This window comes from Tinamus guttatus, unplaced genomic scaffold, assembly GCF_059628265.1.
Source record: "Tinamus guttatus ecotype Peru unplaced genomic scaffold, ASM5962826v1 Tinamus_guttatus_pri_ptg000327l, whole genome shotgun sequence".
NCBI lineage: Eukaryota > Metazoa > Chordata > Aves > Tinamiformes > Tinamidae > Tinamus > Tinamus guttatus.
In genome coordinates this window covers 4578024-4597187 of record NW_028288861.1, presented here as the reverse complement: position 1 = coordinate 4597187, position 19164 = coordinate 4578024, and the positions used below count along the sequence as shown (strand labels likewise).

The 19164-nt window shown below is 36.7% G+C and overlaps 1 protein-coding gene across 3 annotated transcripts in view; it reads left to right on the top strand.

The window, feature by feature from the left end:
* HEATR5A (HEAT repeat containing 5A) overlaps nt 1-19164 on the top strand; it is a 52008-nt gene that overhangs the window by 21976 nt on the left and 10868 nt on the right. The window contains exons 16-30 of one of the 3 annotated variants that reach the window (XM_088529289.1): nt 130-235; nt 1740-1930; nt 2387-2546; nt 3349-3538; nt 4134-4303; nt 6721-6747; nt 8635-8773; nt 9894-10073; nt 10920-11159; nt 11856-12037; nt 13077-13145; nt 13557-13736; nt 15986-16220; nt 16637-16885; nt 18388-18515. In XM_088529289.1, coding sequence (XP_088385415.1) covers nt 130-235; nt 1740-1930; nt 2387-2546; nt 3349-3538; nt 4134-4303; nt 6721-6747; nt 8635-8773; nt 9894-10073; nt 10920-11159; nt 11856-12037; nt 13077-13145; nt 13557-13736; nt 15986-16220; nt 16637-16885; nt 18388-18515 — 2446 coding nt within the window. Of the gene's footprint in view, nt 1-129; nt 236-1739; nt 1931-2386; nt 2547-3348; nt 3539-4133; nt 4304-6720; nt 6748-8634; nt 8774-9890; nt 10074-10919; nt 11160-11855; nt 12038-13076; nt 13146-13556; nt 13737-15985; nt 16221-16636; nt 16886-18387; nt 18516-19164 lie in introns of all 3 variants that reach the window. The other 2 variants (XM_088529287.1, XM_088529288.1) reach the window with 2 other exon arrangements.

Here is a 19164-nt window from a genome sequence, read left to right as displayed (position 1 = left end):
TAGGATAATGTATTTGTTCCACCTCTGTTTCTGTAATATCTGGGCTTTGTTGTGTGTTTTAATACAGGGCAAAAAGCTTGATTAGTTTCTCTGTTTTTAATTTTGTTTTGTTCTGTTTTTTATTTTAAGACTTCAGGTGTTGGAACAGTTGTTGGATTCTATAAAACAAACAAAAGGATCACGGCAACAAATAGTGCAACTAAACGTTGTGTCAGCCTTTTCTACTTCCTTAAAGGTATATCTCCTGCCCCTCACTCATGTGCTCGCTGTGCTCTGCTCCTTCGTGCTCTGAACTCTCACGCTCCTGTGCGGTCTGCCTTACTCTCCATAAAAGGCTGATTCTGAAATAAAAGCAATGATTTCTTTTAAAGTAATCTCATAATTATTTACCACTTCTTGCTTTAGCCTGATATTTTATTCTTTTTTTCATTTTGCTCACCTGTAGTTTTCACCCTTCCCCTCTTTGGTTGTCTTCAGACTAAGATTAAAATGTTTTCCTAACAGAAGAGCTTTTTGTTGTGGTTTTTTTTATCCCTCCCCTAATCCCATTTTGGCTTTATATTGCAGGAGAAAAGTACTCTTTTTGGTGCCTCACTATAGTTGACTTTCAAGTGGCATTCAGAGACACTTGAATATGGAAATTCTAGTTATCTGAAATAACTTCATCTTACTATTTTATTTTTGATGCATACGCTTAATTTGTCAATGACACTCAAGGCCATATTCAGATATCACTTAAGTCTCTGCACACCTATTGTCTGCCTCTAAAACGGAGGGGCTCTTGTGATAAAACAAAGCTTGAAATTCAATTAAGTAGAACAAAATACTGCAAATGTTGCCGTAATGCCCTGAATTTGAAAACAGTATTGTCCAATTGCTGGCCTATGTAATGCACTTTCCATTACCAAAAGAGGATTTTAAAGTATAGAGAGGAGAGAACCAGATTGCTCTTTGTGATGTTTTAATGTTATATTGTAGTTAATTTACTGCGTTGGAGTGCCATTTTTTCTGTGTAGTGCGAGCATTGCTTTTAGATTCTACATACTGGGGTGTTCCTTGCTCGCAGCTCCAGAACCCTGGTGTTCCAGCACTGCTGCACCCGAGTATGGTTTTAAGATATCTAAACAAGGAGGGTGTTATCTGTGAAGTTTGGTAGCCCTGTTCCCTATAAGGATGCCTGCTGAGTGCCTGGATTGGAGCTCACCTTGAAGGCTTTGCAGGCAGGTTTGCAGGGCTTCACACCTGAGCAATAATCCTAGGAGGCACTGGGTGCCTCTGTATAGCACTAGATGTATTTGCATCTGTAGCATGTTTAACATGCAGTTCAGGTGACTGCTCTAGGTCTTGCTCATGCTGTTTTTTTCTGACTGGAACTTTTGTTTGTGACATTATTCTATTTTCATTGGGTTTCTCCTTGATATTACCTCCTGAATTGAGGTCTTGGTTTATTGTCTACTACTGCTACTACTGTTACCACAATCTATCTCTATCTCTTTTTTTTTTTTTTTTTTTTTTTTTTTTTTTTAAACCATAATGCTGGTATTATAAGGTTCTGAAATAATATCCATTCATCTAGAGTTATTCAATGTTTGGAGATTTTGAAATATGAAAGCAGAGACATTCTTCAGATAAAAGGGGGCAAAAATCAAATTCCTTCTGCAGGTTTTAGAGTTCTGTATAAGTGAATGAAAAAATATCCTGACTATTGCACTGTCTTGCTGTTCAATATCTGTTTTTAGCACTTGGCTAGCTGCAAGGGAAATTTAGGTCCAGAAGAAGTTAGAAGATCTGCCCTGACGTTAGTAATGGGTGCCTTGGAAAGCAATAACCCGCTGTTGAGATGTGCTGCTGCAGAGTGTTTGGCCAGGCTGGCACAGGTGGTTTCTGACAGTGCCTTCACTGCTGGATTAGCACAAGTTAGTTTTGACAAGTAAGTTCAAAAAATAAAGCAATCAGTTTATAAAAATGCTTGGGTAATCTACCTGATTGCCAGAATTATAACAATTTTAAGAAAGGTCATAAAAGGTAGTTTCTTTGATGAATTTTTGTCAGTTAAATTAACATGAAAAAGCCCTGCCAGACTTTTGCATGTAGATCATGCTTTGGCTTCTGTTTAAGAAGACTGTTTAAGTAAGCACATAGACATTTGAATAAATTAAAGTGGCTGCTGTTCTAGCTATGTCTTTTAAATATATGTTCGTGTTTCTTTCAGTGATGATAAATGAAACTGTATTTTTGACAATATAGGAATGTCTAATAAAGTATTTTGTTCATCACATACCAGAAATTCCATTTATAAATATGCTTATTGCACAGTACCAATATTGTTGATTACACTAACATTTTTTTTTCTTTTTTTTCTTCTTTTTTTCATTATAACTCATAGGCTAAAATCAGCTAGGGATGTGGTATCAAGAACAGGTCATTCTTTGGCTTTGGGATGTCTGTACAGGTACCTCGGAGGAATAGGTTCCACTCAGCACCTGAATGCATGTGTTGGAATCCTTTATACCTTATCTCAGGACAGTACTTCTCCTGATGTACAGGTAGCCATTACTTATCTCAAAGTGTTATATTACAAGTTATCTGTAAACTTTGTTTTCAGGATTAAAAGCTGTTCTTTCCTCTAAAAATAACACTTCATAACCTTTTAGCCATAACTCACGGTCGATGGCTGGAGCAGCATCTCTTTACTGGAAAGCGCAGCCTCAGCTCAAAATCTGCCTGCCAGTAAATAACAGTGGTTTATAGTCTGAATGCTGTAGAACTTGGTCAGTGGTTCCCTGAATGAAGCAAGATGTTTTGAAGAGTAATTCAAATGATTTCTCCTTGCCTGAAACTGTTATGTATAAGAGAAGCTTTAACAGACATTGAGTATAGTTCATGTATTTGTTTAAATCTTAATTAAAGGATTTTTTTTCTAAGCTTTATCTACTGTGTCTTTGGCATGGGTACTGGTGAAAAATTAAATACATTACAGTTCTAAAATAAAAGGTTGCTTCAGCCACTCATATTTTTGCTGTTCTATTGTCCTTTCACATGGAAATATAAGAAATTTTAGGAACAGTATTTGAAGAATACTCCTACACTATTCCTTTTTCTGGAAATCAACAGGGTCAAGATTAGAATAGTTCTCTTATTGCAGAACCTAGACGACTTCTTAAAATGACTTATCAAGCGCCATCTTCTCTACAGTTCTGTGTATGTCTCTTTGGAATCTCAGGCTCTTGGTTTTACTTGCTGAGTTCTATTTGAGTTAGCAAATTTTAAATGATTTAAATGATTCTGTGTATGTTCTATTTCTTTGAGAAATATTCTATTTCTTTGGCTGCTTCTCTTATTTTACAGGCTTGGGCGCTACATTCCCTGTCACTGATCGTAGATTTAGCAGGTCCCTTGTTCCATATGCACGTGGAACCTACCTTATCCCTGGTTCTCATGTTGTTGTTGACTGTGCCTCCTGCTTACACTGAAGTTCATCAAAGTCTGGGTCGCTGTTTAAATGCACTTATTACTGCCTTGGGCCCCGAGTTGCAAGGTACAGTATTATACAGCAGTATTGGGGTTTTTTTAGATTTAGAAACAAAATTACTAAATGTTGTCTGAATGTATAATTGAAATTTTAAAATAAATGTGTGTTCATGTGTGCCCTTCTTCTAAACCAGGTTATGGGACATGAGTTCGTGCAGTCAAGATGGCATGACCGCTACTTTTCAAAAAAAGCCTTTCTTTTTGAAATCTTTTTCCTTGTTGTTTAAACAAGTTCCCCAAACCCTCATTTGGCCAGTCAGTTTTTATTTTTATCCTGAAAACAAAAGTTATATTTCAAGAGTTAGGAACCAATGTATGTTTGATTAATGATATAGACATTTAATATGTGGCCACCTGAAATCATGCGTCTAAATTAAACTTTAGATACCTGGATACTGAAATTTTCACAGAGCAGTATGACCTTTGTGTATTGATATCAGAGTACAATGCAGACACTGGCAGTGTAGTAGCCTTTAAGAGGATGAGATATGGCTGACTTGGGGCAAGGGGAAACTGGGGGGGCTCTTAGATTTAGAAAGAAAATTTATGCTACAAAGGTTTTATTTGTTTTGTTCTGTTTGTTTGTTTCCATCGGGATATAGGCAGCAGTAAAACAGTTTCAGCCTTAAGAACTTCTTGTCTTCTGGGCTGTGCAGTGATGCAAGATAATCCTGACTGCCTTGTCCAGGCTCAAGCCATCTCTTGCCTTCAGCAGCTTCACATGTTTGCTCCTCGACACGTCAACTTGTCTAGCCTTGTAAGCTGCCTGTGTGTGAGTATATGTTTACTGATCTCTTGTATATGAAAATATTTCATCCAGAGACATTTAAAAAAGGTAGACAAATTTTTAGTGAAACTAATTCTGGTGTAGGGGAGCTATTTTAATGGCCAGTATTTTCCTCCACTGCTTTTATATCTCAACTGGAAAGATTGATTTAAAAAGTCTGCAAATTCCTGATTTTCATTTTTTGGTTGTGTGTGGTGGGTTTTTTTTGTTTTGTTTTTGTTGGTTTTTTTTGTTTTGTATTAAATAGTGGGGGAAAACACCTCTGACTTTCCAATTTTAATTGTGAACGCTTCAATGTACCGACTTCTTAGTCAGTATAAAAATATCTGGCGCTGCTGTAAATAATAGGCCTTGAAAAATAGGGTTTGTTTTCAAAGTAACTTGGTCTTGTGCTAGCTCCTGTTCATCAACACATAATTGTGTGGCTAGTTTGTTTGTTTATTTTTAATGATGACTGTTCATTCTCCTCACAAATCAGGGAGGGGAGAAAGACTGCCTTTCCGAGAAGGTCTGAGAAAGACTGTCAAGTCTGTCTTGATACAATTCTTTTGCACAGATTTACCTGGGTAGCACCTGAATATCAATAGTAGCAACATACTGATTTTAGAGAGTTCAGGTTCCTTCCCTTTTTCTTAATTCAATTTTCCTGTTAAATTGACTGACCAAGCCAGGAAATATCAAAAGAGAAGCTCACGCCACACATTGTGGAAGACATGCGCAGATTAGTTGTGGAAGAACTTGGCTGGAGTCTTCTTCCTTTTACCATGTTCCAGACATGATTTTATCTTACGGTAACAGAAAGTTTTCCATACATTGATTTAATCACCACAGATGGTATGACTCACCCTTTTGCTCAGTCGTTACATTAGCATTTGGATCACTGTAGTTCCCTGGAGATTACACTTTGTTTCCATGTGCAGTGTGATTTCTCTAACTTGTTACAAGTAGTTAATAAACAGCAAGTCTTGACAAGGTCTTTTGTCTATAGGATATTAGAGATTTTTATCATTTTTAAAAGTCAAAGTATTTCATAACATACTTATGTACTTTATTATTATAATAATGATGAAATTACTAAATTAAAGAGAAGCATGGTTCATGGCTTGGGTGTGTGCATGCTCACCTCTATCCTGTCAAAGTTAGCAGCCTCACATGGATGAGCTCCTCTAATTCTGCCCAGCTTGTTACAGAACTAAGGAAGGTGTTTCAGATGCTTTCAATTCCGTAAGCGTCAATACATCACTCAGGAGTGTCGCCGATGAATAAGCTCTGAGTGTGTGCTTTGCAGGCCAGTGAGAAGATCGTGGCTCAGGCAGACCTCTGCTTTCAAAAAACTCAGTGTCAGCATCTGCAGTTTCACAAGGTGCGACTGTCCTTTGCATAAGGCACCTTGAAATTTTAGGAGGAAATGCATTTGAAAGCTAGATACCAAGTCCTTTTAGTATTCACCCCTATGTTCTTTGTTTAAGGAAAACAGGAATCTTTGGAGCTTGACGTCTTTCCATACGAGTGAGATAAAAACTTCAATGCAAATGTGCCCGGTTTTTTTTGATGCAAGTCCTCTTTCCATTTCTCCCAGAGGTTTCTGGAAAATATCTACAGCTTTGAACTTGCTTTTAGAATGCTCTTTGTAAATCTGAAATGAGGCAAGCTAACCCTGCTGCAGGCAGTAGTGTGCCACTTGTACCTGCCTTCCAGCATGATTTGGCTCAGGTCCCCAAGGTTTTTGGACTCTTCATATGCTATGTTAGTACTTTTAAGTAAAAGTCTGACTGTGTAGACAGCCTCCCTGGTTCCATATATTTATATAGATGCTTACATGTGCCTGTTACTATGTAGGCTCCATTCTTCAGGTTCTTACAGTATTCCTTTTTTGTCAGTTGGGTCTTGTGGGTTTTTTTTTTTTTTTTTTTTTTTTTTCCCCCACAGAGTAGTGGTCAACCTGTCTGTCAATTAAACTCTTGGCACCAGAAGAATAGAAATCAGAGGCTTTCACTTGTGTCTAATATGAACTCTAAAGCTAATTTCTATGAATGCAGACTTCTAAACATTTATCTGTGTAAGTTTACAATGTGGTGAATCCTTTAGTTTCTGTCTGCAAGACATTAAAGACATTTTTGAAAAACAGTACTCTATATATTGTCTATGACTACACTAAACTGTTGTCTTGTTGATACTGTTTATTTTAAGTTCTCATTTTAGGGGCTTGCAGCTTAAAAATATTTGATGTTAAATATAAGACAATTGAACTAAGCAAATCAGATTTTTGGTTTGTTTGAGATAAGATTCTGAATTTTATATACACTGAATTTACATTTAATAGTCTCCTTGTGTGGTTGGTATCACTGTGGTATTTATATTTTGGTTTTGTCATGACTGGTTTGTCATTTGTTTTTGTGCAGGAGATCTTGTTGGATAATTCTGTGTTGGTAGGTCCCCGTGCCTTGTTAATCCTAAAAACTTCAGCACTTTGCAGTGTTGGTTTTTTTTGTTTTTTTTTTTTTGTTTTTTCCCTCAACTTTTATCTCTTCTTTTTAACCATTTTTCATGTAAATTCTTTTAAGCATGTGAAGTGACATTCATTTGATTCTCATTCTAACCAGACCCTTCCTAACTTTCTGCAGCTGGCACGCATATATATCATTTGTGACATCAGTTTTGATTTCGACATGTGCATTGAAGAAGGGAACTACTTGTTTGTTTAAGTTTGTATGTGATGCTTGCATTTTGTGTTTGTTTCTTGTTCCTGTCCCCTAGTTTAAGTGTGGGAGAATGAGAAATGAAACGTGTATCATGTATTTTCCAGTAGCCTGAATGCGGTCCTCTGGTTTTCCCCTATTAAAAATGAGCATGCAATTTATGCATGTCCGACCTGCAGGAGAATGTGTAGCCTGCTTGAATAGGTGTTACATTAAAAGCCTTACTGGCTGTTTTTAAAATTCCCTTAAAGTATCTTGCAGATATACTGACTGAGTCAGGTTTTCTACAGTGTTATGCAGAGAGCGCATCCTTGTGTGTGTGAAATGTATAATTCTAAGTCTTGCAGATTCACGTGCATGTATAAAAATTCAGAAGGCACAGCTTAGTTCTATTAATGTATCAAAGCTGAAATTCCGTGGCACTTGCTCTCTATGTCCTTGACTTGGTATTTGGAATCTCATTTTGACTAACATATATTGACCTATCACTGATGAATGAGGAGCATGATCTAACTGAAAGTTTTTGCTGCAGCAGGCACTCAGCTCTATCTTAGTTTTGATGGCAATAGCTATGGGTACAGAATTAATCAGCTGTCAAGGATATTCTTTCTCAGTTGCATGCATCTATATTATACATCTGTTTGGTTGTTTAATCCAAACCGATGATAAATATTGGTGTAGTTATGCTACTTGCCCACACAGCTGATTCATTGTATCTGTGGATCCCCTTCAGAATAGACTGAGAATTAAAGCCTTCCTTTCCCCCATGCTCAAAAAAAAAAAAAAAAGGCAAATCCAATACCTCCACCCTAATAAAAAAATATTGAGGCAATGTTTGTGGGGGGGTTGTTTTTTGAGTTTTCTGTTTTTCTGCCTGTAATGAAAAAAACATGATAATGCATTTCTTCTTCTTACTAATATAAAAGCCAGATCCTGGCCTGATGATTTAAAAAAAAAATCATGGTGCCGTAAACTTCTTTTTGCTGAAAACTGCTCATGGGAATTATCTCCATGTAACATATTCATCAGTAACTCCCTGCTACATTCTCTAAAACATAATTTAGTGTAAAAATACTTTTTGGAAGTAATAACAGCAGTGTTCTTTTGGCCCTTTCTTGCAAGCTTCCTTTCGTGCATGGAGTTCAGAATTACTAATGCCTGGTTATCTGTTTCATCCTTGGCTACATCAGCATTTTCATAGTTGCACATGATGATATGAATATATTTTCATGCACTGAGTTTTCCAAACTGTTATGTATAACCCGTAGTGCAACAGTAAACTTAACAGTTGTTCACTGAGACCATGATTCAGCTGTCATTGGAGCTAATGGGGGTCTTTGTGCTGACACCAGAGGGAGTTGGATCTGGCCTTGGACCAGTTTTGTAATTTACCTTGAGGAGGAAAATATTAGAAGTACTGATACCATAAAGTTGATGATGATGGTTGTCAAACCTTTCATTTGGGGCTTAAACCAAAAAAGCTGAGTAAAAATCAATTACATGCTTCTTGACTTCATGGATTATTTAATAACTAATTGGTCAGAAAACAACAGCTGTACCAAGTTACTCCTAGAAAGGTTTGTCAGCCAACTTATTCTTTGCGCTTGCGTGTTTCAGGTGAACCTCTGTAGCTCTTACTTGTTACTGAGACGTGCGGTGGTAGCTTGTCTGCGTCAGCTCGTGCAAAGAGAAGCTGCTGAGGTATCAGAATATGCTGTTGCTTTAGTGAAAGAGAGCCGAGAAGATTTTACTCCAGGTAACATGGGAATTTTGAGATCCAGGAATCTGGCAAATTGCTAGTGATTTCTAAACATGCTTTGCTCTCTCCTACTGGTATGAAAGTAACTTTGGGGCTTTTTGTTTATCTGTTTGTTTTTTAAGAGTCTTTAGCTCAGAAAGATATTATACCAAATTTGGAAGTACCGAATCCTTTTTTCACTCTTTTTCCTATAGTATAGATAGTAAAAGTCTCCAAATCGGAAAATTTAGATGTAGCTCTAGAGTAACCTGGATCTATTTAACCACTAGCTATTATGGTTACTGCTTCATAGTACTGGATTTTGCATCTTAGGTTCATAATTAATTTTATTTTCACACATAAATTTCCTCTTAAGATAAAAAATCTGTGCTTTGAGGGAAGGTGCACAAAACTTGCTAAAGAAAGTTTCTATTGATCTCTTTGGAGACTCAGTTAAGGGGAGAGTCCCTGAGGTGGGTCCCTGGCATTTTAAACTTCCTGAAGTTGTGGAGGGAGTTTGCTTCTTTTTAGCTATGAGGCCTGATTATATTTGCTAGTTCATCCTTATGTGTCCTTTTGTGAGATGATGGTGGTACCACCTGATTTCACTTTGAATTTCAGTTCAAACTCATTCAGAATTTTTCAGAGAAGATGGATTATAGCCATTCTGTAAAAATGGTGATTTTAAAATTGTTAATATTTAGCAAACAAAAATTGATCATCTTCATTTAACTGATTATTTCTGTGTGTCTGTTTCTGTCCTACATGGAGAATAATTTCAACTTCCCTTTCAAGTTAAAAGATGCTTCAGAATTATGTTGCGAATCAGTGAACCTCTTTCAGGGGCTCGGGTGCTGTGGCACTGATAGTGTTGTAAAAATCAGAGTAGCATTCCTGTTTTTTTTTTGTTCTGGTGAAATTACCTTCGTGGTGGCTCGTTCAGAAATGAAAAGCTTGTGTACCCAGATGCTTTAGACAAGGCATTAAAGCAATTAATTTTATCGATCCAAAAATATTCCAGGGCTCTGTACTTGCTGTTTGCAACATACAATATGCACAGTCTTTAATGGGGTCTCTGTAGTGATTTATGCAGGTTTGTGATGTAGGGATCTCAACTCAGAGGCTTTGTTCTTAGCAGATGTTAACATCAGAGAAATAGGCCTGGAAGGAGCATTGCTGGGCTTGCTGGACAAGGAACTGGATCCAAGATTGTGCCAAGATATCAAAGAGACTCTGACTCATATGCTGACTTCAATGGCAGTTGAAAAGCTCTCCTTTTGGCTGAAGCTGTGTAAAGATGTTCTTGCTGCATCAGCTGGTAAGTGCTAGAGACTCTAGTTGAATGCACTGAAAGTAGGGCCTGCAACAGCACGATATGTCAGTGAGGTAGTCTTCTTTCTTGGATGTTAGGTATTTATGAAGTATATCACACTTGCATGTGGAAACACTGGTAACTAACTTCCTTCAGAAAAAATATGACTTTTTTCTCTTTTGAAAGCCTTTTCCTTATTGTGTTCATTTTGTGAAAAAAGAAAACAACAAACAAACAACAACAACAAAAGAAATTTCCTATTCATGTTCTAGTTGATTTGTAGGTCTTATGTTAGCTTATTTGCATATCAGAAATGGACATGCAAACTAGATTAGAGCTTGTAGGCCCTGCATGAGTGCCAACAAGAAAAGTATCCAGACCTTCTCTGCTGTTAGTGATAGGAAAGATGTAGACCTGTTATATCATAGTGAATCTTCTGAGCAGGTGAAATTAATTACTGTGCTGAATATTGTGACAGTTTTTTTGACTTGGTATGCAAAAGGAAAATGATTTGAAAAGCTAATAGCTTCTCTTCGATCACACTTATGTAGGCAGGGTGTGTTTTTGGTTTGTTTGTTTGTTTCCTCTTTCTTTGCATTCTTTCTTCTCGACTTACTTTCATGGTGTTGATCTTGTTTTCCAGCAAGTCCTATCTAAGAAATGCAGACAGTGCATGCTATATCTTATGTTTAATTCTAGCAGTGTTTTTAAGATGCGACAGCTGAAGAGAGTAATAGTGGGAGTGTAAAGAGCACTTCAAAGCTTGTTTCTTACAAGTCCTGCTGTAGTTTCTTAGTCTCAGTAAAAAAAAAAAAATTATATATATACATCTCTTCATTTTTTCCTGTATAGATTTCAATACAGTAGCTTCACTGGATACTACTCAAGAAGAGGAGACTGCTAAAGCAGACGATGCATCTGTATTAACCTCTGCAAGTGATGAGAGGTCCCACCCTTTCAGTAATCCACGTTGGTCTACAAGAGTTTTTGCTGCAGAGTGTGTTTGTAAAATTATCAGCCAGTGTGAAAATGCAGACACTGCTCATTTTGACATAACTTTGGCTCAGGAAAGAAAACAACGTGATTCAAGAGGTGTGGGTGAGACTTCGTAAGACATTCACAGAAAACACAGTGTGCTTAAAATAAATGTTGTTCTCTTAATGAAATTTCTTCTTAAATTTGTTTCTTTGCAACCACTGAAATGTTGTGATTAGAAATGTGTATTTATTAAGGTGTAGAGCAATTTTAATTAGGCAAAATATTGGCATATCACTACAGCAGTTGCACTCACTTTCCTGGGTGTGTCATATGCATGAGACATTGTTTCTGCATAAGCATTGGCAGCCAGAAGTGATTGCTGGCACCTGCCTGCAACAACACAGCTCATCATCTGGACCTTTGACAAAAAAAGCTTTCTATTTTTTTTATCTCTCCATAATTTGCGTAATTACCAGTAGAAACACAGTGCCACTTCTGCATACTTCTCTCTCTGTGTTTATCTGCTTTATATGTAAAGTTATTGATTTTTTTTTTCTTTATTAGTTTTTACATTCAAAGGGAAAGATGCCTATATCAGCTGGTATAGGAGGTACAAGAGAGATCACTGTGTGTGTAAACTGCTTTCAGGGAATCTTTTCCCTGAAAGGGAAATCTTTCAAAACGTGAAATACCTATTTTGAGAGTATTGGGAGCAATAGTATAAAATATATTATGATATCTATTTCAAATTTAACAACCTTTTTTTTTTTTTTTTTTTTTTTTTTTTTTACTATTTTTATTTCTCTTCAGATGACTTCTTGGTGTTGCATTTAGCTGACTTGATACGTATGGCTTTTATGGCTGCCACAGATCACAGCAATCAGCTCCGTCTTTCTGGACTTCAAATGTTGCTAGTTGTTGTTCGGAAATTTGCAGCTGTTCCTGAACCTGAGTTTCCAGGGCATGTAATTCTGGAGCAGTACCAAGCCAATGTAAGCACCACTGCTAATAAGTTAGAAAAATGTAAAGCGGCAGTTACTAAAAGAAATTTTCTTTTTGCAGTATCCAGTGCTGCTGTTGGGTTCCAGCTAGTTGTTACTGTAACTGGGATTACTTTCAATTTTAACTCACTTCGAAGGCATGTTTTCAGTTAGTCAACTTTAGAACCAAAGTTTTTGAAGCCCAAGAATTTTTCCCACTTCCTTATTTGAATACAGCTAAGACTAAACAGAACATGGTGCTTTTTTTCTAGAAAACATTGATTTCAAAGTGTGGGAGTGTTGCAAAAGTACTTAGGAACAACAGACACTTCGAACTCTGCTTAATAATAAGTAGCTTTTGCACACACAGTTATCACATGTATTGAATAATTGTTATTGTGGATACTGACAGTCTCAGGGAGGATGGTGCCATTGCACTGGACATTCTATACATAGGATATATGCCTATACATAGAAAATACCAAGTACTTTGTATTTTCATCCCAAAGAATATCAGAGTTAAATGATGTCTGAAAACTCAGACTTAAAGCAGCCAAGGGAATTTTCTTCAGCCTTTAGCAAAAATAGCCTTTAACCAAGAGAGCAGCTGAAATCTTGGAGAAGTGCTCAGTAGGGGTTGAGTGTTCTTTGCTGGGTGAATGGGAATTTTCTTCTCCCCCTCTCTCACTTAGCCAAGTTGACCAGCCTCAGCCATTTGTTTCTGTAAAGCTCTATTCTTAAGGAAATGTCACTCATTAGGTGTCTTGTAAGCCCTTCACGGTTTTGAACAATGTTTTTATTTTATCTTGAGGACTACTTATTAAATCAAGACATCAGGTAAGAAGAGGTTTGTGTTTCATGTTCAGTGTGTAGAAAGAATAGAAATTCCTTTGAAGATGCCTCTCAAAGATAACAAAATCTTCTGAGTAAACAAAAGAAAACAATCTCACCAAAACAGTCTGACAAAAATAAAGGAAAAGTGCAATATAGTCTGCTTGTGGTTACTTGCTTATACTCATTATATATTAAATGGTTTATAACTTTTCTTTAGGTTGGAGCAGCACTTAGGCCTGCCTTTGCCCCAGAAACGCCCCCTGATGTCACAGCAAAAGCATGTCAGGCAAGTGTTCAAAGTCACTATTCCTAAGTAGTTAACCCTCTGAAATTTTATTTTTCCTTGTTAGGTCACATGGAATAATAAATCATCAAGTCCTAAGTCATTAATGCACACAACATGATGTCAACCATGTTGCCTGGATTGGGTAACATCTGAGATTTTATGTACTTTAGAATCTTTTGAGAAACTTTGTAGCAGGTGATACTTCAGTTGTTAAATATTTATGGCATCTCTCTAATGATTTTGGCTTTATCACTTATGCATACTGAACTGTAATGCCATTTAACATTGGTTGTAATCTGGGATATATTGAGTAGAGATGAAATGTGTTTCACATCATTTTATAGTTGGAGAAAGGAGTAATCACTTGTTTTTTGGCTGTTTTTCCTAACTATTCCTGTTTTATGACACTAGGTGTGCAGTGCCTGGGTAGCAAGTGGGGTAGTAAGTGACCTTAGTGACCTTCGAAGGGTTCACCAGTTGCTAGTATCCTCCTTGGTCAAAGCCCAGGCTGGGAAAGAAGCACAAAGTCAACAGTATAATGAAAGCACCTCAACTATGGAGATCCTGGCCGTGCTTAAGGCTTGGGCAGAGGTTAGTGTAATGCTCTGTAAAAGATAGTCTTGCTTTCTAGGGGAGTGAGAACCTTTCAGACAGAGTGTTTTCAGGAAATATGCTCCATTAAATAGTTGCTTGTGCTTTTCTTTGCCTTGATTTCTCCAAGCACTGCATGAATACCATTCCTGCCTAGGTTAAAAAATAAATGTGATAAAAGAGATGCTTTGTGATCTTGAAAATGGCACAGCTGGTTAAATTGGTTACATTCTATTTTAAATTGGGAAGGTATAGAGAGTTACGGAGACGTTCCACTGAACCTACCCATTTTAAGTGTTCATCGTATCCTGTCATTGTTTATTGGCATTGGCAGCTCCCATGGATGCCTGTTTTAATATGTGTAAATGTGACATTAAATATTAAGAATTAGCAATGTAATGCCTAGATGAAGTGTGATCCTATTTCCTGACTTAAATTCTTACACGTTTCTTGTTTCTAGAATTTGACATGTTATACACTTACGGGTATTTTTTTCTTAAGCAAATTAGTTTGGGAGAGTGAGCCTCGGTCAGGTTTCGTGCAAGTGGAATAAGAATCGATAAAGGAATAGAGTTAAAATTACTGAGATAACAAAACAAAATAGCATTTGTAAAGATGTAACATGCAAAGAACACTTTGTTAATACAACCCAGTTTCAGTCTGTGGTATCCAAATTTGTGTCATTTTCACATGTGAAGTAAAGGTTTTCTTTGGACGCACTACTTTTGTAAAGTTTTAACCAAGAAATGGCTCCCTCCAATGCAGACTGGGGAATACTGCAGGCTTCTGAGTGTAGTTATGAGCGTGATCATCGCTGCGTTTAAATTTCTTGAACATATTGAACTAAATTGAAGTAAATGCAGATAAACCTGAATGTCTGTTGTCTCAATCTCTTCCCAGTATCCCTGTCTGAAGTAGCTGACAATGAAACCGCTACAGGCCTTTCTCCTGCCTCTTCCCCTCATCAGAGTCAGTCCTATTTTAGTCCAGACTGGAATAAAATTTATGTTTTTGCAGTATTAAAAAGAAAAGATATAAATAAGGTGCCCTTGCTAATTCACAGGTATAATATGAATGATATCTTTGGAAAAATAATAGTGGAACCATTGATTAAAGGACTTGATAAAGAAAGAACTATAGGATTATACAAATACAGGTTTGCATATACTTAAAGAAAGTAGATCTCGCCAAAGTAGCTTTCAGGAGTACAGGCAGTGTTTGTTAAATACTTAGATTTGAGTGAGATCACTTGAGCCTGCATAATAAAATATGAAAAAATGATTGAAACTGGTCTCAATAAGTTCTACCAGGCATCTCATAGTTCTCTGACTGCAACTATAAAAATTGAAGGATGTGCATCTGTCAGACTTGTTCTTAACACTAAAGAGTTTAACATTTTTAGGAGTAACCTGGAAAAGGACAGAGAAATCCTTCCTGCAGGAAAGGGAGACTAACAAAGCAAAGCTGAGCTTAGCTGAACTGGTCTCCTATGTCTCCTCTCTGGCTGAGGAGGAGAGCTTCCCTCCAGGACATTGCTCAGAGGCTCAACTAAGCTGTTGGTCTGAAATCTTCTCTAACCTCTTTTTCAATTAACTAAAGAGGCTAAGAGGTTCAATTAACTAAATTAACTAGGGAAATTAGCCTTCTCGGGCTGAAGCTAACCTTTTGATGATAACACTCAAAGTCTGAAGTGATGCAAGATTGTCCTTTTCATCATTTGCTGTTAACAGAGAGTAATAACAGACGTTTGAAAAGTTGGTTACAGTTGTGATGTGTAATTTCACTGAAATGAGACTACGCAATTATTTTTACAATGGTTTCATGATTGTAGGTATATTAGAATCATCAGGATCATGATCACAGGTATAGGATAATAGGTTCTTTAGCTGCAGTGATTAAAACTAGTAGGTTTTGGTAGTTGGGAGCTGAAGCTTGACAAGCAATACATACTTTTTTTTCTAGGAGTTTTAAGAGTGAGGAGATAAACTGAAACTGCATTTAAGGTTTTTAGCAGATTTTCCTTTTTTTTTTTTTTTTTTTCCCATATGCTTGCATCAGGATTAGATGGATGAGGGAATTCTGAAGGCTTAGAAAATAAGTGCTGATTTAACCATGCCTACTTGACATAAGAATTAGTTCTAGGAAACCATAGGCCTGCTAAACAAGCAGCTGTGTTTGTGATCATGGTAGCTTTCCAAGTATTTCCAGAGTTTGTGAATCTTTCTCTTTTCCTCCAAATATTTAAACAGGTTTACATAGTTGCAGTTGAAAAGCAGAAAAATCTAAGCGATGCACACAATCACTCTTTGAAAATTGCCAGCTCTACAGAAGAAAGCTACAGAGAGACAGGATCTTCAGTCAGCGGGCTCCTGGAACTAGTTCAGGCAGATCTGGGAACCCTGAGCAAGCTCTGGCTTGCTGCACTCCAGGACTTTGCTCTCTTAACTTTGCCTTCAGAATATGCATCTCAATTACCTGCTGAAGGTAGGAAGGCAAATGAATTGTATTTTCATGGATCCTTTGCAAATACATGTCACAATATCCTAGCTAACTTGAGGATGTAAATTATACAGTGAATAGGGCACATATTTGTGTACCTATCAAAAGATAATGACTGCTTTTGAGAACAGTTTTCACTGGTAGGAAAATAGTATTTGTTTGTTTTTTTGTTTGTTTTAGATTTCTATGGTTTAAAAAAGGATGAGATAATTGTATTGCATTCTGTCTGTATAAAGTGTCCTCATTATCCTGAATTTCAATATTGCATGCTTTTTAGAAAAAGACAAAATACAGTAAACATCATTTCAATAAGATGATGAATCTCAGCTATCTAAGAATGAGAAATTATTGTAACTGAAAATAAATCACATCCTTGGAAACTGTAAATTCTTCTCTTGTAGGTGGTACGTTTTATACAGCAGAGACAATTGAAAATGCCAGACCTCATTACTACAACTCCTGGGCGCTAATACTTTATGCTGCAGCATTATGGCTTACTAGCACAGGTTTTATCGTTGCTGATCCAGATGAAGGAGTAACAAACCTTTCCAGACCTGTCACCCCAACTACAATGTGTCAAGATTCTTCTTCCAGACCCTTGGTGAAATCTCCTGAGGATATCAATACTGACAGATTTCATCTTATCTTGGGTTAGTGAGCGCATAATTTGTCTTGATGCTGTAAACCAAAAGTCATTTTAATAGCTATAAACCTGTTGGTGAAGAAATACTTAATTGCCCATGCCTGACTGCATTATTGAATATTGAATCTCTCTGCAAAACGTGTGATCAGAAGAATTTTAAGCCCTAATGACAAAATTGTATGTTTCCCCAATTGTGCTTAAAAAAAGTAAAATACACAGTGTGAGCTGAGTTTCAGTTTACTGCTTGGCCTGTAAGCGTGCAAGTTCAGGTTTAAGCATAGATCTAATCTTTGTTGTAGCACTGCAATTACAGAGTGTTTCACTGAAGTTACACTGTTTCACATAAAGCTCTGTTCAAGCTTCCTAACTGCTACTTTCAGGCTGTTCAGGCAGTTTCGTTTGGTCCCAATTCTCTAAATTTACACACTGTAGACATTCCTAGTTATATTGTTTCTTTTTGGTCTCTCTTTTGTGCTCTTGTTTTGTTCTTCTTGAAATGAATTTATATGACCCTGACACATATGACTTCCCTTTTCAGTCACAGAATTTTCTTCTCCTTATATACAGCCAGTTTTCCATTTTAACTTTGTTCCTGCTTCCCTTTAACTTTGTTGCTTTCAGTGAAAAGTGGACTTCTAAGACATAAAGCACTTATTTTCCCTCCTTGTTAGTGCTTTACATTTTATGTACTTTACTAAGGACACATGCCACTTTTAGTCTGTTTCTGAAGTTGATGCTCTTGTTCATTTTTCTCTTTGTACAGAGAAACCTGAAGTCCTTTAAATAGAGACATCTTTTTTGTAGTGCAGCAGTTTTTTTTAAATGTACATTGATTAGTGTTCCAGGTCATCACACATTTATGGAATTAGATTTGTATAACAAAATTGAGAGTATGGCTCTCAGAACATCAAGTTTCTCTTCAGTGCCATAGAATATAATTTGAAGAGTGTTCAGAAAGAAGCAGTTGTTTTTTCTGATCTAGGATTTGCAAGCATTTTGTTCATGTAGTGTATTTTTAGTTGGTAGTCCAGTTGTGGTAAGCATATGGTTAGCTGCAATCTTGGAATTTTTGCGAAATGGGAAGAGTAAGTCTCAGCCTTTGACTTTGTGAGCTGTTACTGCTTTCTCTGTCGTTTCGTTCTATTACAGAAGCCAGTATGGTTAGGCAAGTATTCTGCTATGCTGCTGTTATGAATTGCCACCAATTTTTTGGACCTAGAACTCCCTGTTTTACTCAGAAATTGTTTGTGGGGTTGTTCATTTATTTTGTTTATATTGTTTGTTTGTTTTTTTGGCAATAGCTGGTTATAATCATTTTTTTGTATTGCCTAGAAGCAGAAGTCCTTTCATGTTGTGTTGGAAATAGGGTTTTTGCTCCAAATTTTTGCAATAGGAGATCAGTTCACTGGTGCAAATGTTATTTCCTATGTCTGTTCACCACAGACTACTTAGCTTAATTTACAAAACTACTTTTTAATTTTTCAAGATTTTTTTTTCTGTTGTTTACAGGAATTAGCGTGGAATTTCTTTGCTCCCCTCGATCAGATGCAGCGATGGAGAACATTGTGGCCTGCTTACATGCTCTACAAGCACTCTTTGATGTTCCATGGCCGAGGTCTAAAATAGGGGGTGATCAGGTAACAGTAATCAAAATCCCAAACAGAAGTTCAGGGATTTGGGAAGAGGCTTTCTGTCTCTTAAACCCCTCAAAGTCCATAAGGGCTTGCTGCCCTATGGCACTGGACAAGGCCAATTTTCCCTAAATCACCTTCTCCATTCAATGACTAAACAGTATGCTGCTGTGATAACTGGTTTAGAGGAAGTGAATGCGATTTATTGTTTGGTAATGAGTGTAATATCTGATTATCAGTTTCTCTTCATCTAAAACAGTCCTATTTATTACAGAGGAACATTATGTAGTCTGTTCATGGCATGGAAAGTCTTAAGTACATTCCATTCTGTTGTCAATTTGTCTTCAGTGTAATCTTTGCTTACTTGTAGCATGTGTGCTTTATGCGTGCTCCATATCAAAAGAAAATATTTTTATGCATATTTGGTGATATTTATGATTTTTAGACAGAATTGACTTACAACTCTATGAAAATTTTTTTGAAAAGGGAACTTAAGTGTATATAAATCAAGAGAGAACTAAGACTTTTCTGGCATAACTAAAGTCTTCTACTTTCCAATTCCTCATTTAAAACAAGGAATTGTGTGAATTTTAGATTCAGAATCATATTTCATATGCAGAGCTGTCTTGCTCTTCTTTTTCTTCATTGTAATCAA